General features: G+C 46.4%; 1 protein-coding gene across 1 annotated transcript; it reads right to left on the bottom strand.

Annotated features, from left to right (window-relative positions):
* Positions 1 to 157: 157 nt before the first annotated feature.
* Positions 158 to 16,982, bottom strand: LOC117890219. The gene is made up of 2 exons (XM_034794957.1): positions 16,246 to 16,982; positions 158 to 2,108 (listed from the first exon to the last, which is right to left on the bottom strand). Exons 1-2 carry the CDS (start codon positions 16,600 to 16,602, stop codon positions 1,560 to 1,562), a joined length of 906 nt encoding a protein of 301 aa, XP_034650848.1. The 5' UTR covers positions 16,603 to 16,982; the 3' UTR covers positions 158 to 1,559.
* Between the last annotated feature and the right edge of the window lie 10,514 nt (positions 16,983 to 27,496).

The following is a 27,496-nucleotide window of genomic DNA, read 5'->3' as shown; positions in this document are numbered from 1 at the left end:
ATAGATTTTTTATATATAGATTTCATAAAACTCTTCTAGCTTGTAAATATTTTAAACTAATTTATTTTCTTGCTTAAACTACATACAGTTTTTCTTTTGGTTTTTTGGTTTTCTTTACTAGTTGTAGCTTTGGTTTTTTGCATTTTGTTTTTAACACTTAGGGTTCTTTTGGCAACTGGAGCCTTTGGCCTTGCCAAATTGATTTCTTGGCAATTTGTGCGCCAAAAAGACTCCAATTATTGGACGAATTGTTGATATACGTTGCGTATTATGCTCAAAAGTGAGTGAATGAGTGGGGACAGAGCGACAGAGCACAATAGTGAGTGAGTTGGAGTGTGGGTCAAAGTGTGGTGAGTGGGTGACAGTTTGGTGACTTGGGGGAAGTGATAGTTAGTTACTAGTTAGACGGCTAGCAAGCGTTAGAGCTAAGCGCAGTGCAAACTATGGACTGAACTTGCGGCCACTAAGCGGCAGTTTTTACTATGGAAATTCTATGAAAATCTTTAAGCATTTTCCACATTCTCCGCTGCCTTGATGGCCATTTACTGTTTTGGCTTGTTTGCTCCTGCTGCTGCTGCTGCTGCTGATGCGCTTATATTTTAAAGCTTAAAGGCAATAAGTTTCGCAAACATGGCCGTTTAAGTACATGCTATAAGTGTGTGTATGTTTATGTATATCGTAGAAGAGAGTACCCAGCCAGCACACACACACGCACACGCACACTCAGCACTCTTGCACACTTGTGTGTGTAGGTGGCATGCCCCCTTCTACTGGGTAGCACTCACAATCACATGCTTCGACAAGCACAAGTTTCAATTTGTTGCACTTTTATTTATTTTTATTTTTTTCGAGGCATTAAGTAGCTGCCCAAGCTCAAGTGCTGCAGTGTGTGCCTGTGTGTGTGTGTGTGTGCTGCTGTGTGTGAGTGTGTGTGTGTGTTGACTAAGCGGTTTAGTTTCATTTGGCATTTAACAGTTAGTTTTTCATGCGTTTTTTGCTTGTATTTTATTTTGTATTTTATTTTTCGTATTACACAACACTGAAAGCACACATAGAGTTTCGGTTTTTTGGGTTTTTTTTCGGGTTTGCTGCTAAGTTTTTTCTTGCTGCTGCTGGCATTTCTCTAGAACATTTAGATAAAAATACAATTTACGCGCTAAGTACACACAGACATGCAAGTGAGTGGCAGTCGGGGCTCAAGATGAATTTACTTGGAAGCTGACGGCCACTGTGGGGAGAAGCAATAACTTATTCACCGCGCGCTGGGAAGGGATGGAGATCGAGATTTCACTGTGGTGAGGAGATCACCTTCCTAGTAAAGTCACCTTGCGCTGCCTTCGAGCCCATGCAAGCTCTCTGGACACTGGCCTAATGTTTTGACTGTACTTTTGATTTCGGTTTTTCGTTTTTTGGGAGATTGCACAACAATTACTTGACGCTACTTAGTGGCTAAAAATGTTACAAAAATCGACATCGAGCTCCAATTTTAAACCAAATAGCGAATCACAATCACAACAAATGTGTGGGGCTGGGAGAGGGGAGGGAGTTACGGGTTAACCTTACGATTTGCTTAGATTGGACGGCGATGGCGGCCACTGCCGCTTGATGACGGCAAAGTGTGTCATTTGAAAGGTGTTTGTCAGCTGGCAGCGACGCTCGACAAAGCCCGTGAGGCAGTAGCCCATGTTGTAGTCCTCCATCGATATGTTCGACGTCAGATACAGCTTGAACTCGTCGTTCCACGCCGGCTGTGACTTGTGACAGCCGCCATTGGATGTGATCTGAGAGGAGCCGCCTGTCGTTGCCCCCGCTGCTGCTGGTGCTGCTCCTGCAGTGGCTGTTGCTGCAGTTGTTGGAGTGGCAGCCACACTGCCGGATGTTGCTGTCGCACCCGTTGCCAGTGGCACAGTGCTTCTGTGTCCAAAGTGTCCGGCAATCAGCAGGGAGCCCTGCTGCTCCAGTGGCAGCATTCGTGCCTTTGTCGCCCGACGCTGGGTGCCGGCGCACTCGACAATGCGGCAACGATTGGGCTGCCACCAGCAGGGCGTGATGGTCCAATAGCTGGACGAGGCAGTGCGCGCCCAGCCCTCTTCAGGATAAAGCAATATCTGCAACGAAAGATGAATGCGATTGAGAATGCCAAAGAGGAATACAGAATACAGAGAAGAGAGAAGAAGAGCAGAGCAGAGCAGAGCAGAGAGAGCCAATTGCAAATTGGTTTTCTGTGTCGCACTTTAATTGAAAATCGTAATTGAAATCGTGCAAATTGTTTAGCCATGATTTAGATTCAGATTTCCATCTCACACCTTAATCGACTCCAGTCTCTAAAGTGCTTCTCATTAAGTGGACAAACACATTGAACACACGATTAATTTCGACACAAATAAATGGCCATTCAATGAACACGAAATTGCTTTTGTCGTTTTTATTGTCTGCATATTTACACCACGCAACTACAGTGGGACCTGCCTAAGGCGTAACATTTAATGTCCCAATATTCCCTCCGTTTTCTCTGCTTTCGTTCGCAGGGTTTTCCCGCGTTTAAATCCACCGCCAAATATCTCTTATCGCACGGACATTTTGCCACCGCTGCAACCGCAAACTGCAACTGCAGCAGCAGCCAGTCTGCCAGCTAACACGTGTGGCATATGGTGGATTTATCAACCGAAAGCCATAAATAAAATTCGTTAGTTAGTTTATCATTTGCCAAATGCCAATCGAAGCCACAGCCCCCGCACCAGTGCCAGTATCAGTCCGAAATCCCCGTCCCTGACGCTAGGCCATTTTGTGTGCGGTTGTGGCGGCCAACTGAATGCTGTTCGTTTATAATTAATACACTCACGACACGCCAGATGAACAGTTATTTCAAATATGCCAAATATTTGTGCATAACGAGGCGTATGCTTAATAAGCGAGACAGCTGTGGCAGAGAGGAGAGGAGAGGAGAGGAGAGCGAGAACGAGCTAATCAAACGCTGAAACTGGCTTAAAGGCTGCTCGGGAAATCACTGGGGGGAATATCACCGAGTATCGCAGTAAAAACTCCAAAGAAAACTTCAACAAAAGAGAAATAATGCAAAAGAAAGGAGGAGAAAAGAAAGTGGCGACCAATGGCCACCGCAGGAGCAGGAGGGACAGGACTGGCAGCAGGAGAAGAGAGCTGGATCCGGACTTTCCGCCGCATCTGCAGATGCTTTTGAAATTGAAGTGGCTGCAGTTGCTGCAACCACCGGGGGCTTGCCCCATACGCTCTCGGGGGTCTCGGTTCCTCTTTTTGGAACTTGCTACGCTTGCACCCTGCTCTGCGGTGACTTTAATATATATGCAAAATAAATAAATACGGAAACTCCCGCCCCAACCCCAGGTAAACTGCTTTAAATGAATGCCCCGCAGAAGCGCTTAAAAATGCATCAATTCTCCCTTTATTCACGCTTAAAAACATTGGCCAGGGCCAAAAACAATGGCCCCCGGCAGCTGGCAAGCAGAATGGGAATGCAAATGGGTAGAGGGGTGTGGGGGAGGCGGAATGGGAGGCAAAGCCTCGACCGACACGGCACATTAAGTTCGAAATGAAAATCCTCTTCACCATTAATGAAAATTAAACGATTTTCGAGAGTTTCGATGGCGCTGAATAAATACGAGAACGAACAACATGCCACACAGAGAATCCTACGGTTGCAAAAGAGCTTCAGCGACTGATTTTTGATTTACGATGAGGGGAAGGGCATTGGGCATTCTCGTAGATTGTATAATGAATTGGCATAGATTTGTGTGCAGATTGTTGGAAGGACAAGGGCATGATATTAACTACCAATTTGATTTCTTTGTTCATTAGTTTTTAATTGAAACTTCGTAGAACATTCTTAATGCTCAGTTGCAGCTGAAGAATCAAATTTGCCAGCAGCAAGGCGCTCACTACCTCAGGGCAATAACCATTAAACCATTAAAGCTGTCTGCAAAGATGACACATAAATCGGAGCTGCTCCTCGCCTCGCCTCTCGACTGCCTCTTGGGGGTAAGTCAGCGCACGTGCTGCATATATTTGTAAACTGCTGCCATGGAGATGGCTGCGCGCTCGCTCGTGTTTGAAAATTAGAAAAGAAAATCACCAAAAGAATAAAGAAAAGTTGTGGCAACTGAAACTGCATCGAGAGGACTGTGTATGGGCTGCCATGGCTGCCTTAATAAGCTGCAAAAATACGCAAAACGAAAGTCAAATAGTGGGAGCGACCCCTGCCCCCTTTGCATTATTCAAAGCTGCCAGAAGTGCGCGCTGCGAAAATTGAAAATGCAGCGCCAGCGAGCGAGCAACAAATCGCTTGCCACTATCAAGGGTCATAAAATCCTTCACTGCCAACCGTTTGCCGCCACACGTTCCACATTCCACACTTCCATGCGTCAGGCATGGGGCGAAACAAAAACAAACCAAGAACCCCCAATGGAGGAGCGCAAAATCACTGTGGAAAAAGAAGGGAAAATGTTCCCAGTTTCTTTTGGAATTTGTTCGGTAGAAATATTACAGTGCTATGTGTATCCTTTTCGTTTATTTTAGCATTTAGTAATGTAAATATTTTATATTATTTGCCATTTAAACAATTCATTCTTTGGCAATTGCGGAAATTGGTTTTATTTTGGTATTTCTGTGATATTTCTTAGGAGTTCGTTGTCATCGCTGCTAGCAATCCCACATCAAAGTAACAATTCACGCACACACACGAACACATCTAAAGCGAGGCAGATATATATATGTATATAGTGGAGAGAGGGGGAGAGGTAGACGACGCACACACGTACACGCTGGAAAATCACTTCCGCTTTTGAGCTGCCACGTTGGCAATTTCGCAGCCACGGGCCATGGGAAACCATAGCAGAGGAGTGCAGGGGAAGAGCAGAATAAATGGGTCGCGGAGATGTGGTGCAACGGGCATCAGGTGGCGACTGTGGCAATCGAAAACGTGGCACAGAGACTGACACTGGTAATGGCACTGGTCCTGGTCCTGGTCCTCGCCCTCGCACTGCCACTCGTCGATTCCTTGAGGCGCTTACTTGAGGCGTCCATAATCGATTTCTGGCACTGACTTGCTTGGCTTCCTTCGTGAAAATCGTTTGTTGACTTTGGCATTTTTTATTGCGTGCCATTTTACGGCCACCCACTTCGATCCGGGTTGGGTTGGGTTGGGTCTTTGGCTTGCCAGCTTTCTCGGTAAATAAAAGTGCTCTGGCTGCTCGGGCTGCTCTTGGCTGACTGCCGCCATTGTCAGCAATTGGCAACTTTGTCTATTAATTTGCTTAATGAGTTCAATGACAAATATTGAACGGCTGCAACTTAACAAATAGCTGCCAAGTTTCGCAGAGTTCTCAGAGGAGAGCAAAAGGAACAGGGAGCAGGAGGCTAGAGAGCACGGAACTGGATGCCCTGAGCCGGCACAGAAACTTTTCTCATTTCGCTCGGGCTCGACGTTAATTAATTAAGTGCTGCCGCAGACATTTCAACACTTTTAGCAGTCAGTCAGTGGAGTCGGTCCATCAGTTCGTCAGGCAGTCAGTCGTTCCATCAGTTCGCCAGTCACTCAGTCTCACCCTTCAGTCAGCCATCGACTGACTCACTCATTACTTAGGCAAATTGTCTTTGTATCTGTGCCACTTCAACTTAATTACCCGCCTCATAAGTACGCTGCAGAGCAGCGCCAGACAGGAGCAGACATGAGCGATAGATAGACTTTCTAGGGGCACTCGACTTGCCCCAGCATAAGCTTGAAAATCAAAGCTTCAACACGATTGTCTAAGCGCTCGAAGAGCACTCAACCCACACCCATTCGCATGGCTGGTGGCACATCCCCCGAGGCAGATTATTATGCGAAAAGAAGGAAGGAGCAGGGTGGCGAAAGTATAAGAAGGGAAGCTTAAGGATAGTCAAACAGTTTGCGGATCATATTTCCCAGATTAAGAGTTACGCAAAAGATTAGAAAACAATGCAAAAAAAAGTGTCTATTCAATGGTATCCCCTTTCCGATGGGGTTCCATGGGGTTACCTATCGCATCAGTAGTGCGGAAATTTCCCTTGCAATTACCCTGAAAGGCATTGAGTTTCCCCATTTATTTATAGCACAACAACTATTCGATCAATAATGTTTCAGTGCCGAGTTTGCTTTTGTTTCATTCATGCTGGAGCAGAACTTCCGCTTGGATTTCTTTTACGCCGGCAGCTCGAAGATTCTCGGAAATCGAAGTTTTCCTTTGGAGAGCGCAAATGAGATTTTTGGCTGATTGTAAAACTTGTATCTTCCGTGGCTTTGTTTTCAATTGGAATCGCCAATTGTATCTGCAATTTCTGTTTGAGTTTTCCTTCTGCTGCTGCTTGCTACCCAAGCGTCCAGGTTCCAGGATAGAGTCTCTTGGGGTTGCTCGCAGTGGCTGAGAAAGGTGGCTACAAGTTTTAATAAGTTGCTCATTACCAAAGAAAATGAGACCGGCGAGGCGGCAGCTAGACAAAATAATTTACACGCCAACATCCGTTGCAATTAAACGGCGAAAAAGGGAGAAACTTTAACTTAAATTTCAGGCCAAGGCAGGCAGAAGAGGCAGCGCCTTTGGCGTTGTGTCGTTGGTGTGTCTTAGCCAGGACCATGCCTTGGCCAAGTTTATGGCTTGCTCTGTAAATGGAGATGTCAACGGATGCCCGGGCTCAAGGCTCAGGACACAACGAAACGAAACGAAACGAAACGAGAGGAAAGGAAAGTTTTCTTTGGCCCCAACTTGTGCCGCGAGTGCCTCGTATTTTCTAAATTTAATGAGTTGTATTACGACCAACTTAAAGAGAGGACTAGCTCCTGCCTCTCACTCTGTCTCAGCCACAGCTTGGTGTAAACTTATACATGGCAAAGTTTGTGGGTTCCGTTCTTGCCTCTTGCCTCCTGCCTCCTGCCTGCCCGCATGCTGCCACCTCGCCTTGTGGCATCTCCAGTAATGCACAAATTAAAGTTCTTTGCCAAACTACAGGCGGCAGAGGCTAAAAACTTTCCTCCTTGCTGCCAGTTGACATGTTGAGGCGCACAAGGATATGCGTAGCTACAAATTTGATATGTTAGACAAGTCCTGGGCTGCCACCGCCGCTGGGGGGCAGCACAGCAACTGCCTGCACCCCGGGCGATAAGTGCAGCAAAACTTTTGCGGAAGGAAATAGAGAAGGAAATATTGACATAACAAGCAGAGAATTACAGGGTTAGTGTGAGGGTTTTCCCTGGATGTAAATGATATTATTTATTAGAGGAAAGCCAGAGGAATTAGTCAGGAAAGTGACGGATTTATCTGCCAGGAGTTGAGGAAAAGTAAGAGTCTGCAGAGGGATTGACCAAGATTGAAACGGCTTTGATATCCCTGCTCCAGGGAATATCAGATTAGGTTTCTTTTGGCCAAGCAATTCCATTTCTATGCATTCACTTGTAAGGTTTGCCCCTCGCCCAAAAGATTTGCTGACTCGCAGCAGAGCTTGGAGTGTGTCTCCCCGTGTGTCGTAAAAGATTAAGCACATTCAGGAGACAAGTGCAACATCAGCAGGGAGACAACGCCAACGACAACGACAGCGAGGGCTGAGCAGGAACTACTATAGTAAGTGGCAGTGGGATAAGCGAGCTAGGCAGACGCATGCCACGCATGTGTCACAAATTTTAAAGTTGCGCCACTAATGAAATTTCGAGCTGCTGCAACCTGCAGCTGAAGTGTATGCAAGACAAGAGCTCACACAAGTCCTGGCCCGAAGTTTATGCTCCAAGGTTGCCACACATTTTGCTCGGTTTAAAGGTAAAAGCTGGGAGATGGCTTTGCGCATCGAATACAAAGCAGATATCTCTGGGATTGTCTCATTAGGGGCAGCAGCAGCAGCTCCCAGTGGTCCCCGTCACGCTTCGAGTCACAAAGTGAGCCTAAAACAGACTCAAAACTTTGCCACTTCTTGCCAGCTCACCGAACAGAAGAGCTCATCAATAACCCATTTGTGCGCAACGATACTCCAGAGCAGCCAGAAGAGGGTAGGACAGGGCAGGACAGGGCAGGTCATGGCATGACCTAACCCACTGGGAATCGGAAACAGCTTTGAGCCAAGATATCCTAGTGGCTGCAAAATGCTAAGCCCAGCCAGCGACTGATTCACTTTGCCATTCATACGCCTGGTACGATGCGAACTGGGATTGGGATTGGGACTCTCTGGGGTTGTGGAATTGAGCAGCATAAATCAAGGGAACGAACGTATTTGAAGGAATGGAAGGTTCCCCTCCATTCGAGCCAAGGCATCTATGGACTTCGAGCTCTTTTCATTGGCAATCAACGCATCAGCGGCAAAATGTTGCTCTCAATTATATTTAATGAGCGACAGACTCCGGAGTGGCGCTTAAAGCGAGGAAAATGTTCACGAAATAAACCCTCGAGCGGCAGGGCATGCAACATGTTGAGCGTGTAATGTATGGCAATGTCTAACAGACGAAATGAAATGAAAATTTAATAAAATAAAAAAGTATACGACGCCCCTCTCGCCCCCACCCCGTAAGACGTTTGCCGTAAATGAAGATATATATGCCAGGCCGGGCGTATGAGTAATATGCGCAAATATGCGCATAAAATAAAGCAACTTGTAGCAATTTCCCTCTTGCTGGGCTCCCGACTTCCCCCTGGGGGCAGGGACTCTCTCTTCCCGTGCCACTTTGGCAGTGGTGCTGCTCCTTCGACTTCGTCTTTGGCTCCCTCTTTTGGCTCCTTGTGTTTAATTTAGGCAGCCATAAACGTAATGCGAAGGAGCCTCCTCAAGTACGCGTATGCGTACTCGTACCCCGAAGGAGACGGCGAACTCCGCAGCGAACCAAATTTATATGGCGCCACATATAAAAAAAAAACGAATGAAAGAACGACTGTGGTAGCTCTTCCCTTTGCCTTCCTGTTTTGTGTTTAATTTCCGGAGCATGCCAAACATAAAATAGAATTTTATTCGCTTCGGCTTTTAGGGCAGGGATCTGCAGACATTAACCCATTACGCGGTTAGAAGTTGTGCCCCTACAGAAGTTGGAACTAAGTTTCTCTGCAATTCCGTGTAAGTGCAGAACCATTTCCAATCATTATGTTTCGAGCCCGTATCATTGTTTGGTGCCTCCTCCACCCCAGTAAGATGTATGCCAGCCATGAATGTGAGAGCTCAACATCAAAGGCCTGCCCTGCCCTTGGCTGTGTGTGTCCTTGGCTGCCAGCACGTTAGCATATCTGCGATGCCATCCATCAAATACGAAGCGGGAGGACTCCATCGCGTCGCGTGTTTTGTACGGGTAAGCACAGACTCTGCCCCTGACTCTGTGCTGTCAAAATATGCACAGGGAGGAAGGCTCCTCCTTTTTGTTGGCTCTGTATCAAGACATTTTAGAGCCCCTTGAATGGGTGGCTCGCTCGTCGAACCCGATACTCACTTGGCTGAGCATCGCATCAAATTGTAACCTATTTTGTGTTGTCTACTTCATTGAATTGGCCCTCCCCAGACCAGAGACTCCGGCAGGGCATAATAAATTGAATTAAATTGAGGAGGAGGCTGCCACTTGTTGGGGCAAAGGCTCACTTTTCGTTGGAGCTGGAGAGAGCTAAAGTCGGTTTAATCTTCAACACAAATGCCTTTTTAATTCTTCTATTTTCTAAGCTTCTACCCCTATTGTTTAAAGGGGTGCAAGGGGGGGGACTGCTGCATGAGTTCGTGTTGCTGCCAAAGTCAAAATATTGTTGACAGCACATGTGGCATATGAGAAAGAAATTGTTTCCTCTGGCTGGCTCTCTCTCTCTCTCTGGTTTTGGCACTGCCTCCACAGGCTAATCAAGCGTCAGCTGTGTGTGTGTGCCTGACATGTGGCAGATATGTGGGAGACAGAGTGTGGTGTGTGCCAGGAATACTCGTTTGCAGAGAGCAGTGCCAATACTTGAGCAGGATTTTGAGGTTGTACACAGGTTTACCCTGGTATATGTCTACCTTCATGTCAGTTTTGGCCCAGCTTAGACATAATTTAATATTTCAGTTTTGGGACAGAGTGTAAGTTACTTCTACTTTGCTTTCAATTAAATATAAGCTCGGTTGGGAGCTCGGGTACCTGAAAGCATGGCACACATTTCAGGGCCAGACAGGGCTAAATAGATGCAACAATAATTAACTGCATTCAGGCAGCCAGCAGCTGCGCCAGGGGAATGGGAGAGGAGACGACCGAGGACCCAGACCCAACCACTCTTCTGGGCAGCTTAACTTGGCATTAACGCAATTTGTCACAGCAGAGCAGACACCAGAGCCGACAGCTTAGCCAGCCAGCTACCAAAAAAAAAGAAACCTTGGATCTACCCAAAAAATGTATATAAAAGAGGGGCAACATTTTTGTTGTTGTTTATATACACATAAACACAGGTGGGGATATGTAGCAGCGCTATGTAGTATGCGGGTGTCTGTTTTAGCTACATGAAAAGGAGGGAAAAATAGAACATTGAGCCGACAGGTGAAATGAAATTGCGTGGGCTGCATGTACACATTATTCTGACGCAGCTTTTACTTCAGCCTCCAGCCCCAGTCCCAGCCCCAGGCTAGGTCGCATTCTCGAGACCACAACTTTGGGATTCCATTGAAGATGCAAAATGGTTGAGGGATGAGGCAAAAATTCCACAAGAAAACGATAAATGTATACAGAGTGACAGAAGTAAGTCTCCACATTTCCACTTGCAGTTTGTAGTTACAACTATGAAATGGCAGCAAAATGTGGCTTAAACAAGAAATACCCATCCGGTGCGCTGTGCGGAGGAGCAGTTTAACAATGCCTCCGCTCGAAGGAGCATTGGGGGAGCCTTGCAGAGGAGGATGCTAAGTCTTCTCTTTTACTTCAACTGTAATCCCAGGCTTTACGAAAGTCTGTGGCAGGGAGTGAAATCACAGTAGAGTGGTTTTCCATTCGATGAAAAGTGCTTAATTGGGAGTTCAAATCTGTGGAAAATATGGCATTTAATTTATGGAAGTGCTCGAGAATTATTTTAGACTTTTTCAATGTGAATTATTTTATAACCGGTACTCGAGGAGATTTTTGACAAATTGCTGTGCGTATCTAGTGGGAGAGCAAACTATCTACACTTCTTCTTCTATCTTCCCTCTCTTACTCCTTTCCCCTTGCTGCTTTTGCTGTTCCTCTTCTCACTCATAAGAAGAACATTCGATTTTGCGCTGCTTCCTCTCTCCTCTTCCATCCCATGCACAGCACTTACCCCTTCTCTAGATTTACCGTTGCATTAACAAGTTGTCACACATCAAGCGCTCGCTTCTTGTGGGAGAGGGAGAACGAAAGAGCAATTAGAAAGCGCATCAGAAGGAGAGCATGGAATGTTCTAGAAACAAAGCTTGCTACGCATTCAAATCTGCGCCGCTCTCGCAGTTAAATTTTTACAGTTTCTCCATTCATGCTCTCCTTATGGTTTAAGCTTCTTCCTCTCCCCTCTTTCGACACATGCCAACTCAGATACGCAGAACTTTCCCCTTCTCGCCTTTCACCGTTGCATTTGCAAGTAATCGCTCGTCAACAGTACGGTCGCTCTCTTGCAGTAGTAGATGGTGAACTCAAAGACAAAGTCAAAGTCAAATGAGAGAGCAATTATGAAGCGCATGAGAAAGAGAGCATGGAATGTTCTAGAAACTAAGCTTCCCACGCATTCAAGCGCCTCTCTCAATTTTTCGGCCGTCAGTCAGCCGTTATGAAGCGTAGTTGTGTGTTGAGTCAGTGATTAATAAAGAAAAGGTAAGCAAATGTTGTCAGAGCAAAAACCTTTCACTTTATGTATACAAAATGCATCTAACAGCTGTCCGTAAATGCTTTACTTTTCTCTTAAGGGTTTTCACTTTTGTTGGTTTAATTTTTCCAATTTAAAGTCACCTCTAGATTTCTCTCGTACGCCACATAAATCTGTACAAATTTCCACGGATTGGCCTTGCCCATGTTACGTCGCCACAATTAGAAAACCTGCCACTCAGTTGCCCATTGATAGCTTAAAGCTGGCAGTGCCACTGCCACTTGCCACAGCGCGTGTACTCCAGCCCGTGCGCCTGTTGGCCAGCAGCTGCAGTGGCTGCTGGGAATAGAGCAGCAAATCGCCTTAGCAGCTTGTGGGGAAAACCCTAATAAACCAGCAAGAAAATGCACAGTTAAGCCTTCTGCTGCCATGGCTGCCTCTGCTGGTGATGCTGATGCTGCGCCTTCTGTGCCGAGCCACGCCTGCCGCCTGTCGCCTGCCTCCCCGAAGCAGGCGTTGACTTCAACTTTGACCAGAGCGATTTAAATCAGTGCCCGGGCATATAAATTTAAGAATGCTCCGCTCTCACTTATCCAAGTCCATGACTTTGGGTTAGGCATTTGGCAGTCTCTGGCGATGAGTCACAGTTAGCTATCGAGATGGGGATGGGGATGAGGATGGAGAGTGGGTGTGGGAGTGGGCGTAAGGGGTTGGGCGGGAGTCACTGCTGTGCTTTTTATGCCCGCCATTTTCAGCCTGTCTCCGGCTCTGCTGGAGCTGAAGCTGAAGCTGAAGCTACTGCTGATGCTGTCTCTGGTGCTGTTGGCTCCTCTTCTTGCTACAAATCATGATAATAAATTCCAATTTTATTTAGTCAGCGAGGCGGCAAAGCACCCTTGTCATCGTCATCGCCATCGCCATTGCCATCCGGGAACGGAAACGGGAGGCATCCAAATAAAGGCAACCGCTTCATCTGCTTGCCCCTAAAAAAAAGGGTCCTGCATAGCGTCCACCCCTTCTACCGACTCACTCTCTTCCTCTCTATATATTATCTGTCTCTCTGTCTCTCCTCTCTGGCTCTGTGTTTCAACTACTTGGATTAACGGTTCATTTTTATGACTTTTTATTTTATACACAATATTGTACGTCCTGCACTCAACGCTTTCAGCATTCAGCTCTCCTCTTTCCGGGGTTTCCTTTTCACCACTTTGCTCGAAAAGAATTTGCGGCTGCTTGTAAAGTAAATTCACTCTTGAATTGACTTGGCCTGTTTAACTTTTGGCCAGACATAATCATGCTTGATTATAATGAAACGACCAGATCATAAAAGGCGAAGGCAAACCAGCAGAGCCAACAGGATAGAAAATAGTTAGAAAGGCAGCAGTGAGCAGGGGCAGGGGACACAGACAGGCTGGCTGACGGACTGGCCTGCCCATCAGGTCATCAGTCAGAGTCAGAGTCAGTCTGTGCAGGCTGTACTGGACCGCAAAGCTTCTGGTAATTCCTTCTGCATTTCCGCCTATAGCCTGTGTATCTGTCCCTGGCTGTGGCATCATCAGCAGCAGTCGTAGTAGCAGCAGCAGCAGCAGCAGCAGCCAAAACACATTAGCCGCGTGCTAAAAATGTCGCACAGCTCAGTCGCCCCAACGCACACAACCCAAAACGAGGGTCGATCGTGCACTAGATGGCACTGTTCAATAAGAAAATAACTACCTATTTCTAGATATATTCATAGCTATTGTGGAATTGTTCTTGATTTTTATATGCATTTCAATTGAGAATCAAAATTCTCTCCAAAATCATTTCAGTCTCTCATTTCGGGTTTGGGAACTTATGCATAGACTCTCGTTTGCTGGTAACTGACCAGGCTAAAGGCTCTTTTTTTTCTTCCTCCGAGCTGAGTTGATAGGACATGTGGCAGTTGCCAGTTTGTAGTGCCTTCCCCTCCCCACTTTGTCGCCCTCTCTCTCGCTCTCTTACGCTCTTAGCAGCTCTTCTTGGCTGTGGCTCTTCATTGCCTGTTGGCAATTACAACGTTGCAATGTTGATGGCATTTTTCTTCCCTCTTTTTTCATGCATATGTATGCAGAGAGATACTCGTACATACATACATATATGCTTTAAAGCTCTTGCATACATGGCCAGGCAGTGGGTTGAGGAGAGCAAGTTGGAGAGCGAGATGGGTGGGCAGTGGCTAGTCATTTCCGCCTTGCTTCATGAGGTCTTCCATTTTACTATAATAGACTTTCTAATGATTGAGCTCTCTCTCTCTCTCTCTCTCTCTCTCTCTGCCGCAGCTTGATTGCAATTATGTACCTTTGTGGTCAGACTTACGTTTCAAAATTACTTACAATTCAATCGAATTATGACAGCAAGGGCCTAATTGGAATAGCATAAAGTACGTTTTATTGGTTCTTTGTTTAGTTTAGAACTGGCTATGAACTAATTGTGAAACTAGATTGAGAGAGAGATGAGAGAATGTCGCTCTCCGTTAATCGCCATCCCCCTTTGCACACCTTTGCCGAATGACAAGCTCAGCTGTGGATGCACAAAAGTTTACTTTAAAGCATAAACTCATTTGGTTTAGAGGGTAAGTCCATTACCCCCATGGGCACCATGGGTCCACGCATTGAAACATTATACAAAAAGTATCCATTCAACCGAGGGTTGATTTCTCTTTTCAGGGGCGGATTGCAAGTGTATAAAAAACAAACTGCTTTTTGTCTCAACTTGGCAATTGCTTCATTTTAAAATCGATGCCTGGGGATGCCCTCTATGGGTGTAAACCACCCTCTGTTTTGGGTCATCCAAGCACTACAAAAGAGTTAATGCGATTGATTGTCAAAGGCAGAGAGAGAGAAACTGCAGAGCAGAGGAAAACATTTCGGATTCAATTGAATACTCCTAGAGGAGCCAGCATGGCCATTGGTTTTGCCCCATTCTAATGCAGCCACAGGCTAAAGAAGGGAACTCTTGTCAACGGACTGTCGGTGCTAATGTTCACTGGCATTGTTGCAGTCTTTAGGAGCAGGAGCAGCACAAGGACCAGGACTAGGACCAGGACCAGGACCAGTACTGTGGATAGTCGCTTGTGGGTCTGTAGTCTGTGTGCAAAGTAGACTGAAATTGATGATGTCACTTGATAGGGCATGGGGGGTTTTTCATTTTTCACTTCTCACATGCACTCCCCAAACCAAAAACCCCATTCTCGAGCTGCCAGATCCTTCGTGTTTGTGTTGTTTAACAAATTCATCCTGTTGCTTGCGCTTCAGTGCGTGCCCAGGAGCCGGCGATGGCCAGCACATGCTGCTGTACCAGGGACACTATGCCCCCCACACTCTACATGTGTGAAACAATGCAACACACACACACATGCACAGCCGAGTATTTGTATTCGTATTCGTATTCTGAATGTGGTATTTCTGTTTTTTCGGGACAACTGGCACGAGCGCAGGCAGATCAGATCCATTGTTGTGCATCGACCTGTTTGATTGGCTTTTCTTTTTGCACGTTTTTAATTAGTCTGCGGAGGGGTTGTGGGGCTCCTCTTGGAGCAGGGATGTGCTCTGCTGTCCTTTGGCGCATTAAACAAAACGAAATATTTCATAAGCGCACTGCGCTCTGGCCACAATGCCACAAATGATTTATATGCAAAGTGGTAAAAGCAGACAAAAGTCTGTGTGTGTGTGTGTGTGTGTGTGTGTGCTACTCCCACACTCACTCTCTGTTCCCCTCTGCCCACCCTCTGCCCACCCTCTGCCCACCCTCTGACCCACTCTCACTCACCTAGGCCGAGAAGCCAAACAAAACAAAACGCTGGAAATCGAGTAAACTTCACTACGGCTCTTACTCCACAGCTTTGGCTACAAATTTCCCCAAAAATTTATAACAATGGCACACACACACACACACACACGCACTCTGAGGCACATGCATAAGTGTATGCCGGAGGGGGGGAAATGTGGAAAAGAGCAGAACACACAGGAGGCCCTGCCCGTGGGTATTGGCCACGTTACGGCTGAGTAGCTCATGGCACTTTGGAGCCAGAGCTTCGGCTTAGGGTCGCAGCTCCTGGCCCAAATATGTAACCAGGAGACTGTAAAATTTATGCACTTTCGTGGATTGTGCCCGAAAGGGGAACCACTTCCATTATGCGACAATGAAAACTCTTCCTTACATCAAACTTTCTTTAAATCTGTCTTGAAATCTATCCAATTGGCAATCCCCACAGATCGAGCCAACTGTGATTATTCTCCTTCATCATAATTGAACCCATTGAATGCGAACGCCGAGCTCTGCTTGCTGCTTGATGTATGCAAGACCTTTGAGGAAATTCATTTTCTTTACACTAAATCACCATTTCTTTGTGCTGTGCATCGCATGGCAAATGCTCAGCCATTCAGGCACTCGTATTGTCGGGGCTGGGGATATTGGCAGAGGGCACTCCTCACCTTGTGGCAGCACTCACCTTATTGGAATTGCCATTGAATTTCAATAGCTTCTTGCAAGACTTGCCGCGACTCTCGAAGTAGATTTCCTGTGGCGTGCGTCGGCGTCGCTGTCCGGATGCAGTGGCCGACTTGCCATGCAGCTGAGACGTGAAGGGATCGTTGCTGTGGCACTCGCTGCCAGCCACCAGCTGCGTTGCCTTGTGGCGACTCACACAAAAGAGGCGACTCAAGATGCCGCAGCAGCCGCTTGGTGGCGACGAAGAGGTTCCTGAATCAGTTCCTGCTGCTGCTGCTGAATTGTTGTTGGAACAGCGGGCGGATATGGTCATTAGGTTGCCATTGTGGCGTGTCTGGCGATTAACATCCATTTCCATGCTGGAGTTTCAGCAGAACTGTTGCCTGTTTATCAGCGTCTACCGCTGTGGACTCCTCTCCTCGTGTTTTCGCTCCAATTTTCTCAGCTTGTCTGCAATTTTTGATTGCGGCTGCGACTCTATGACAATTTTCAGTCAAAGTAAATATTTATCTGCTGCCAGCCTCGTGCTGACGGGTGGAGTGAATGTCTTTGTTTGACTGTTGTTGTTTAACTGGTGGTTAAGCAGACACACGCAGCACTTGGCGCCCTCACACCTACAGGCACAACACGCACACTCAGCCAGAGAGAGGAACGCTCTCACATACACAGACTGGCAGGCGGACTGGCAGGACAGCACCGGAGACGGAAATGGAAGCCACCAACGCGACGTGCATGCCCGAGGACAGCAGGCCAACTGATAGCGGACGCAGCTCAAGTCGCAGCCCGCTTTGTTCCACAGCGTTGCCACATCTCCCGAGGCACAGACGCTGACTGAGAGAGAGAGCGTTTGCGCAGGACATCGCCTGCTCTCTCGCTCGTCGCACATGAATCACCTTGTGTGTGGTGTGCATGAATGAAGCAAAAGTTATTACCGCCTCTCATTCGTTTTGTTGCTGCCTTTGTTGTATAGTTTTTTGTTCGTCTGTTTACGTTTTGCCAGGGTCAAAGTTGTAGAGGATTTCCCTTAATGTTTGTAATTGTTTGTGCCGCCGCCTCACATCTCCCGCCATCAGTTTAGGCAGCTTTTAATATGAAGAGTACGAATGGTAATGGGTAGCAAATGAAGCTGGAAGAGATTATTTTGAATGCAATTAATGCGGAAATGTGTAAGACAAAGAATGTGCTGTAAAATATATTACAGATTCTCCTGTTCCGATTGAACAATTCCCCAATCTAGAGAACAAGCCATGTGCCATTTTCTGCAAGTAAAAACTGCCATTTCGATCACTCTCCCGCATTGATCCCCAGATCTAAACTGAAGCAAAACTAATTCCATACACAAAGTATCATAAAGTTCGTAGAGAGTGTTGCCAAAAAGCATTTCATTTTGGCTGGAGATGGCCGGGAACTACGGGGGAGAAGGCCGAGTACTGCGGGGCACTGAGCACCAAGGATTGGGCACTGTGGACATCGGGGACTGTGGGGACTGTGGGGACTGACGAGCAAGCGCACTCTGTTTTTGTCCGTGTGTGTTTGTGTGTGACTATGACTATGAGTGCTTTCTGCTCTAGACGTAATTTCAATGTTTCAACGTAATCTTTGATTTGATTATGCTGTTGAGCTGCCTCCCCCAAGAGTCAGGGCCAGTGTTTGTGAGTGTTTGAGAGTGTTTGTCCATGCTTGTCTCTCCCCCTGTTTGTGTTTGTGTTTGTGTGTGTCTGGACCACTTCCGGCTAAAGCTATAAACGGATTATAAAGTAATTTAATGCTTTTTGTTGTCTGTCCTGCCAAGTGGGGGATGGGAACGTGCACAGCTACACTGCATAGATATATGTACATACATACATATATGTATATGTATATGTAGATATGTATGTAAGCTCAATAAAAACTTTTAATGTTTGTTGTTTGTCTCTCAATTTTGTTTGGCGCACGCATCACGCATACGCCCCGTTTGGTCCGCTTTGCCACGCTTCTTCTTTAATGAGTTGGCCAGGCTTTAGTGGAGGAGGAGAGCTGGCCAGAAAAGCATTTTGGCCCTAATTAATGTCAACAGCGTCAGATGTGTGGCAATGCCCAATGTGTGTGGTGCTGTCTGTATCTTCTTCCTCTGTGTGTGGATGATCATTTTGGCAACATGTTTATCCGGCCGAATGCCCATATATTAATGCCCACACGAGCACACACACATTCCGTTGGATTGTCACATTAATTATGTACGTTAAGCTGTCAACGTGGCCAATATTTTCGTATCCTCTATGTCCATGTCCTGCTGCCACCGCACACGTGTGTGAGGCTGTGTTTGTGTGTGTTTTCTTCCTCAAATTATTTGCCATTTTTCCTGCCATCGATAAGAGCGTTCGTCTTGGCTTATCCTTATGCCCGGACTTTGCCTTCGACTTGTTTTCGCTTGTCCCTTGCTATTTGGCAAACAAATGCGTTCGACAATGTAGCACGAATCATATACATAGATGATGGCCTGCTGTTAAATGGAGCAAGGTGCCAGGACCACAAGTTCAACAAGCAAATCGATTTGGCAGGTAGAAAATGGACTGCAGGCAGGGTTTTAAATATGCAATTTAATTAAATGCAATTCAATCAATTCATAAATGAAATAAGATAATCTGAAGAGATTTATGCCTTGCGTTTAAATTAAATCAATTTATGAATGAAATAAATAGTAAAATAATAAACTGATTTACGACTGTTCATCGTGCGCTGTAAGTCTGTTGGCTGCTCCCTCAATTTGCACACCACAAAAGGCAGCCTCTGGGCATGGGCCCCAATTAAACCATTTTTTGGCGCACATATAGTAGATATCTATTCCACTTACAGCCTAATATTCCAGCAAATATATGTACCAGCCAGCACTTCAGTTCAGCCCCCCAACCGCCAGCAGTCCATTGGTACAGTCAGTCTCAATTACGCACCAATTTCTGTTCACCAGCGTGTGGGTGGTGCGGGTGCGAGTGCCTGTGGGAGTTAGTGTCTGTGTGTGTGTGTCGAATGCTGTTAGCAATGAAAACTCTGCAACTGTGGCCGAAAATGAAAAGTTCCATTGCATTTGGCAAAACTAAAACAAAAAGCACGAGAAGGAAATACACAGAACTGTTGCCTAATTGCAAAAATGCTGCCGGCCAAACACACAACCGAAAAAAGTTCTTTTTTAGCCAAAGGGGCTGGCTACACCCCCGCACCAGCAGCCAAAAAATAGAAAACAATCAAAAAAGAGGCAGCTAAAAGCTTAAACAAAACCTCAATAAAGCCGAGGGGCACTGGGGCATGTGGCATGGGGTGGCATGTGCGGAGTGTGGGGCCGGCAACTATTGAGGCGGCAAATGGCAAACGGAAAAGTTTCCGGCGCATGCGTAAATGGACCAGAGACAGTCGGATACAGATAGCGCCGCAGGACCTGCAGCGGATGCCAGGAGTTGCCAGGAGAGTGATGCAACGACAGCGGCAACGGCATGTAAATGACGCTTTTATGTTGCAATCACGTTTCGCCTTGTTCTTCTCTTTTTGCCCATTCTTGTATAGTTTTTATGGTTTTTTGTTTCATATGCAGTGAAATTTTATGATTATTGCCAAAGCGACAAAAAAGTTTCGCCGCAAAAACTTTGCCAGCAGAGAGTGTGCCTGCCGATGGGAGGGAGGGAGGTAGGGAAGTGCCATCGTTGTCAGGATGGAGGCCACACACTTCATGTCAGTGGAATTGTCATGCTCTGATGCCTTCGTTAGGAGAGAGCGTGGTCTGTGCTCCATACTCCCCCCTCTTCCCATTCGTGAGAGAATCGTGTTGCGTTGCACTTGGCTAAGTAGATGAGAATGACGACATCGCCGCCACGTCCGGAGTGCATGAAATTTATGCAAATGCACGGAATTTCTATGAAAATTGTTTTATTTCATCCATCTAGTCAAGACTCACGACACACACACACACACATAAAGCAACGCTCGTGTCATTGTATTGTGCTTAAACAAGAAATTACTCATACCACATGTTGTGCGCTGTCTCCGCCGTACACTCCGCTTCCTGCCTGCCTGCCTGCCGGCCTGCTCGTCCTCGTCGTTTGTCGTCCCGTCAGTGTCCTGCTGTGTGCGCTTTATGCAAATTTTACCACTGTGCGCAACAATGTTATTAAAAAATGATAACAAGCCAAGGAAACAGCAGAAAAATGGCTACCAAAGCCATTTATTTTAGAGCGCGTCTAGACTATTGACTATGGTGTAAAAATCGGATTAAAGAAGTATTATTTATTGAGTTGTTCGAGTGGAGATGGTAACACGATTTTATGGTGTGGTTTTTAGGAGCTTGAATCCAGTGAAAAGTGCAGGAATTCGTATCAACGATCAACCGTTAAGGCAACAATAATAAATGATAAAAATGTAATAGTTCCCGCTGGTTCCTTATCCCTAATGCCAGCAGAGTAGTATTCGTATGCCTTTCCTAGTACGTGTATTCCATGGCTACTGGGAGACAAAGACAACTGTCAGTTAGATGTTTGTTGCGGCTTGCCCCTTGTCAACTTTTTTAGTGTTGCCTGCTGGCTCTGCTGCCACTCCTCTCTCGCTCTGCTCCTCCAGTTGCTGTTTTTGTCATTTGCATGCGTTGCGAGGCGGTTGGAAGAGTAGGGCGAGAGTCACATCAGCTAGGAAATTATGCAGTGAAATATGTTGCCATAGCGAAAGAAAAACAAAAAAAGAACCCAACGAAACAAAGCACGAGACACACAAATATCTACTTGCAGAGCAGTATGCCCCATAAATATGTGTATAAATGTACATATTATTAAATATATACCCGAGTGTATCTGAGCATCTGACAGACAGACAGACAGACAGACAGACGAAGTGGCAGCAATGCCAACCAACGAACCAACATGTTGCCTGGCAGCTCCTACAATACCTTCACAGTTGCTCCTTTCGCCAGACAAAACCCCGACCTCAAGTCAGAGAGAGTCGAAGAAGCATGTTAGCAATGTAAAAGGCATGTCAGAAATTCCCAGCTTGCCTTTCCCCCCCCCAACAGCATTAGTTTTGCATTTTGACTGGCAGGAATGTCAGAAATGGAGCATTTTGTACGGCGAAAACCATTAACCTTTCGAGCTGGACTGCGGTTAGTCCAGCAGCACTCTCTCTCACTGATTAATTGAATCTCTAACTCGCATTACTCGCATTTATGCAACGAATTTAAATTCCTGGAATATTGCAGACAATAAACTCGCATGTTTAGCGTTTAAAATTAATCTATTTGCACTCCATGCAATTTGTAGTGCGCTTTTCCAGCCAACAACTTTGCTTTCATCGACATTCTGTTAGCTTTTTGGTTTGTGGTTTTGTGTCAAAGTGTAATTTGTCATTTGCCTGGCATCCTGCCGCTACCGCTGCCACTTCCACTGCTAACTCGTATATCCTTTTATTTTTTGCTGGCCAAGCGTTTAATTTTTGACAATTTGGGTAACGGGTTGCCAGGGCTGCTAATTACAATGTGCAGCAGCAGCAGCAGCAGCAGCAGCAGCAGCAGCAGCAGCAGCAGCAGAGGAACTTTTGTCTGATTTCTGACAGGCGTCAATGCCGCATATCAATGTGGGGGCCTGGCTCGGCGTGCGATAAGAGCAGCTGCCACAGATTTGAGGCAATCATTACACACACACACACACAGGCACACCCCTCATGTGTGTGTGAGAAATTTAACTGCAACTTTATTGTTATTGTGAGCCATGTTGTCTGTAATTTTGTAGCTTAAATCCAATCCAATTAAGTGGCATGCGTAAGCCTTTCTGCCAAATGTCGACAACGACGACACATTGCCTCGTTTAACCCATTAAATGTCGCACAAACCGCACCAGCAAACAGAGACAGGAGAAACAGAATGAGAAAGGGACAGAGCACCTTCGGGCGGAGGCAGATAGCTCGCAGAGCGAGCGAGCAGCCAGAGCTGATAATTTCAATCAATTTTAAGCCAGAGACAAAGGGTGCACATCGGGCTAACCAATTTAGCCGTTTTGCAGTTGACTGCCTGCAATTACCGAGCTGAACATTCAATGGGAGCTCGCTTGACTCCACAACGATGCGTTCAGCAAGCAAAAAGAAAAAGTTTAATGGAGAAAACTATTGTGGGGAAAATCTCTATAGAGGATAAAGTTGAACATCCCAGCTCGTAGATGGTAGCTCCCAAAGAATGCTCATAAAAGTTTTCATTTCCAAATTGTAACTAAATTTCTTCTCCTTGAACTCTATTTACATTTTCAAATCGTTTAGTTCCAGTGAACTAATTTTTTCCTTTGCTTTAATGAAAGGTTCTACCCAACTCAAAGCGCGCAGGACTGCAGCCAATTAGTTGAGTCTCTCATGTGATAAACAGTTAGGCCAAAACTGAAAATAAAACCCATCGGAAATACGTATTTTGTGGCTGTGGCTGTGGCTCTGCTCCTTCTGCTTCTGGGTTTGTTGACGCAGGGCGCGGACCCCCAGCGTTTTCGCTTTCGATCGTGCCTGAATGCCGAGAGCAGAACACAGGCATAAAAACTAAAAGTAAAGCAGTAACAAGTTGCAGAAGTAGTCGAATGGTGGGTACCCTCTATAAAGAGACAGCAAGGTTTCAAATGTATTTCTATGACATGCGAAAAACTAGCACAGAGCACGGAGTTTGTTCATTTATCAACTCGAAAAACGATCATTAAGTCAAATGCCTAATTAATGGCTTGGTTTGGCTATAAATAGTTCCTTTGGCATATTTTGAGCATCAGTAAGAGCGAATCGAATATACCCTTTGGCTCCTCTTATGTGCTGCATGGCTTTGCTTGTGTTTGTGTGTTTTGGGCCAATTCTTGGTCACTTTGTTTTGATTCCGATTCCGATTCTGATTCCGATTCCGATTCTGCGGGGCTATGTTCTGCTGTTCTTGCGGGGTTTAGCTTTTATTGATTGTTTTTGTTGCTGTTGCTGCTGCCTGCGGATGGCTTAATAACGTTATTTTTCTCTGGTCATTGTACTTTTAATGGTCAGAAGCGGCACAGGCAGCAAACAAATCAAACACAGACGCCGTTTGCCTCTGGGGCGCTGTGCCTATTGCCAACTTTCGCATCGATCATGATCATCGTGCCCCCAGGTTGTTGCTGTTGCTGTTGCTGTTGCTCTGGCTGCCGCTGATGATGATGATGATGAACGTGGTCATGACAAAGGTTGTCCCTTTTTTTGTTGTTGTAGCAGTTGCTGTTGCTGTTGCTGTTGTCGTGCTGGTTGCGTGGCAGCAACAACTTATCGACGAAGTTTCCTGGGACTCTGAATAAGGATGATGCTACCGATGATGATGATGATGGTGAGATGGTTGTGGTGGTGGTGGTGCTGGTGCTGGTGCTGGCGGTGGCTCTTATAAACTTGAGCTTCTGGGTGGCGACGCATAACAGCTCGGACACACACAAACTCGACCATCGAAAGCTCTTTCATCGCATGACAAGCGGCCGAAACGTTTAAGAAAAAACAAAAAACAGCCAACAAGTTGAACAAAATCACGAGATACAACAAAAAAGCAACTGAAATTGTTTTATTCGTATTGATTTGTGTGTGTTCAATTTAAATGTTTATACAAAAGAGAGCCAGCCAGCCGCATGCGACTATCATTATGGGCAGACAAAATATATTTAACACTGAAATTATGCTATACAAATTACTAATCAGTGTCCAAGAACTTTGTTAATTAACAAGCAGCAAAAGCTGCGATTTTCCAAGCGAACAAATTTGAATGGAAGTTCCTTTCAGCCTTTTACCTTGCAGCTCCCGATGCAGCTTCCTTGTCGATTCATCATTAGCATAAGTGGCAATATTCTGTTGCATTCACAGCAAGGAAATCTCTTTTTATTTTTACACAATGGCCTCGGCTCTGCGCTGCAGCAGCAAATGAACAATTTTTAATGAAAGTTTGCGCTTCCTCAGCAGTTCGGAGAGGCAGACACGGAGGCAGAGTCAGGGGCAGCGACAGACAGCCAGAGCCTAATGCAGCTTCTGTGTTGGCGTTGCGAAAAGATTTTCCGCTGCAATTTCCAACGGAATGAATTGCTTGCCAATAATCCGCTGCGACAGTTGGCAAAAATGCAATTAAAAAATTTTCACTTTGTCGCTGGCAAAAGGAGAAGATGCCACTCCATGCTCCATGCCACTTGCCCCATGCTCCTGACTTCCACGTCTGCTCTTTTCTCTGTGTGTGTGTGTGTGTGTGTGTGTGTGTGTTTGAGATGGCCTTTTCCGATTTTGTTTTGCGTAAGTTTGACAGCAGCAGCAACGGCAGCCATGGAGCTGCCCCTGCCCCTGCCCTCTGACTGTAGCAAAGGAAAATTCTTTCATTTAATAAAATGCGTGCCAAGTTGACAATTTCCACTGAGCTGTTCCTTTAGTCGGTGAAGGAAGTGGAAGAAGGGCAGACCGGGCATGGGATAAGCTGAGAGTTTTAAAGTTTTTGATTTTGCCAAAGCCACGCCCCATCCATCTGTCAATCCACAGCCACTGGAGGCAGCACAGGTGGGCGCTGGGGAGTCGAGCTGTGTCCCCAGTCCCAGCTGTTGTTGTGCGGCCCGCGGCAAAGTTTTCGCTGCAAAAGGTGTTGTCATGTGCTGAAAACTAGAGAGCCGGACTGAGGCTTGGCCTGGTTCTAGGGCTGGATTGAAGTCTGGATTCTGCATGGGGATTTGGCAGTGTTTAAGGATCGTAAATGACACGAGTTCTTGGGGCTGATGTGGAGCAAGAAAGCGGCAAGCAGCTCTTATATGTTGGCCCTGAGTGTCCGTCCCTAGTTGCTCCATTTGTGGATGCGTGTAAACAAATGATCTAGGCCCGACGAAGACGAATGGAACAGAGAGGAGTCCTGAGTGCCTGTGCCTGTGCCTGTGCCCCTGAGCGGCGCCCAAGTTCAAACGAAGCCAAAGCCACCGAAAAACATGTAAAAAGCCAGAGCGGGACCACACACACGCACACCCTGGACGATGGTTGCTGGGACAGTGGCTCAGAGGCAAGAACAAAACAAAAACTCGGGCCACACTCCTCCTACCTGCTTCGTAGCTGCTGCTCCTGCCCTGCTCCCCTCCCTCCGCCTGCGCCCTCCTCCTGACCGTATTGATTATTGTGATCTGCCGTGTGCCCTGCTCTGTGGGTAATTATGCAGTCAGGTGGGGCAGGGGGGGAGGAACAGTTGGGGGAGTGGGGGCATGCTGCTGTCATTTATTTTAAACGATTCCTTTACACATGTCGGAGTCTGTCGCCGCCAACGTTGCCGCATTTATTTGTTGTTGTTTTTTGTGTCCCTTTCTGATGCCTCCGGTGGTGGCTGGCCGTTGTTGCCTCTTGTGCTGCTGCTTCTGTCGCTTGACGATGGCATGCCAATCATTTCGCGTTGATGAAGTGTGAGTGTGGGGCAAAAATGTTGTACCAAATATGTTTTGTATGTTGATGGCGGTGGGGTAGGGGTGTTAAGGGCAGCGAGAAGGGGGTGCCCGTTGCCCGTTGCCCGTTGATCGATTGGCTGTTGACTCCATCAGTTGGAAGGCGAATCGAAGTATTTTGTCAACATTTCGATTGCATTCAATTCGAATTCGAATTCACTTCACAGTGGCTCTGGCTGTGTGGAATCATTGAATACATTTAAATACCAAAACTTAATGCAATTTGCCAAGTGTTTGTTTGATTGTTCAACTAATTGCGAAAGCTTGAATCTCCCAAATGATTTTAATTTAATGTTTGCCCAAGGATTGCCTTTGATTGTACCGATTGGAGCTGTGCGTTACCTTTCTGGAAACTCTCTCAAGGGTACTCGTACGTGGGGGGAGCCTTGTTCTGTTACCCATTTGCAGTCAGCGGACTAACTGACTTGTTCCACCTCTTTGCCAATAATTAATTTGTTGAAAATGCAACGCCGTCTCGCTTGGGCCACCATCAGAGCCGCCCCAATCAGAGACAGGACAGGGCCTTGCATTATGCATGAGCCTGGACCAGGGGACCTCAACCTGAACCTGAACCTGGACATGGACCGATGCCGGAGACCCCTTGAGTAATGCGCTTTGGGGGAGCCTCCAAGGTTGCCCCGCTGTCAACTGTTGATGTTTCTCTCTGCCACTGCCTTGCCCTTTCCCCTTTCCCCTGCTGCTTCCATTTGGTTTCCCTTCTGTTGGCTGCCGCTGATTAAGTCACTAAAATTGTTGCCTGATTTTCTAACTAATTTGCTGTTAATTTGTTGCCTCGCTACCGCCAGACGCAATTCATTTCCTTCCTGCCGCAGCGAGGCAATTTTGTTGCAGTTTTTTGTACGTTTTGAATTGTCAGAATTCTGGGAAAGCCCCCAACAAACCCACACAAAGTTGCAGGCAGACGACAGGTGAACCCAGCGAAAGGTGCCGGCCGCTGGCCAGACAGGCGTCCACGAGCAATTTATGCAAATCAGCCAAAATGCAAGCGGCCTGCGAAAATTTGACAATCTTTTTTGGGATTTTCGTTTTTGCGCTGACGTTGGCGCAGTTTTGTGGCTGGGAATTACGGCTGGGGGCTGGTCAAGCACCAGATTGAGACATAAATAAGTAACAACAAATGTAAATACACATATGGCTGGGTTTATGCGTCCAAGGGAATGTTTTAAGAAATATTTATAATTATGTTGTGCCAGCAAATATAATAAATATCAGGAAAATATATTCCACACTCCATTCAGCAAATGTTTCTGACTTCCCCCGTCTAAGCTCCGCATAAACGATGATCAGATGTCGCAGCTCCAGCTTCAGCTACAAGATCGTTCGTGTTCCCCCCCTTCGTGCTTCTAATGTGCATTTGCCGTGTTGCTGGCAGCTCCGATTACATGGCGGTTGGCACTTTGGACGCTGCGCAGGGTGCAACGGCGGCAGATGGATGTGTGGCGCTCGCTGCTTGCCACCGAAAGTCACGTGCCGCGCATAAAAATATAAAAAATCAACGCATTTCATGCTCTTCATCTGTTTCTGCCTCAATTTCCACTTCTGACTTCGATGGCGGCGGCGACTTGTTCTGTTCTTGTTCTTTTTTTTTTCAATGAAATGAAAACGAAATTCAAAAATCAAAAAACAAAAAACAAAAAACTTCGCGGCGACACAGAACAGAAACAAAAACAGAAACAGAAACAAAACCAAAACACACAGAAAAAGGAATAAAAGAGAGAAAGCGGAGGGGAAAAACAAAGGAAAGACAGAGGCAGGCAGGGGGGGACAGCCTCATCAATGAGGAGCGGGCCCAAAAGT

The sequence above is a fragment of the Drosophila subobscura genome, chromosome E (assembly GCF_008121235.1).
Source record: "Drosophila subobscura isolate 14011-0131.10 chromosome E, UCBerk_Dsub_1.0, whole genome shotgun sequence".
NCBI lineage: Eukaryota > Metazoa > Arthropoda > Insecta > Diptera > Drosophilidae > Drosophila > Drosophila subobscura.
This window is presented reverse-complemented; position numbering and strand designations above follow the sequence as displayed.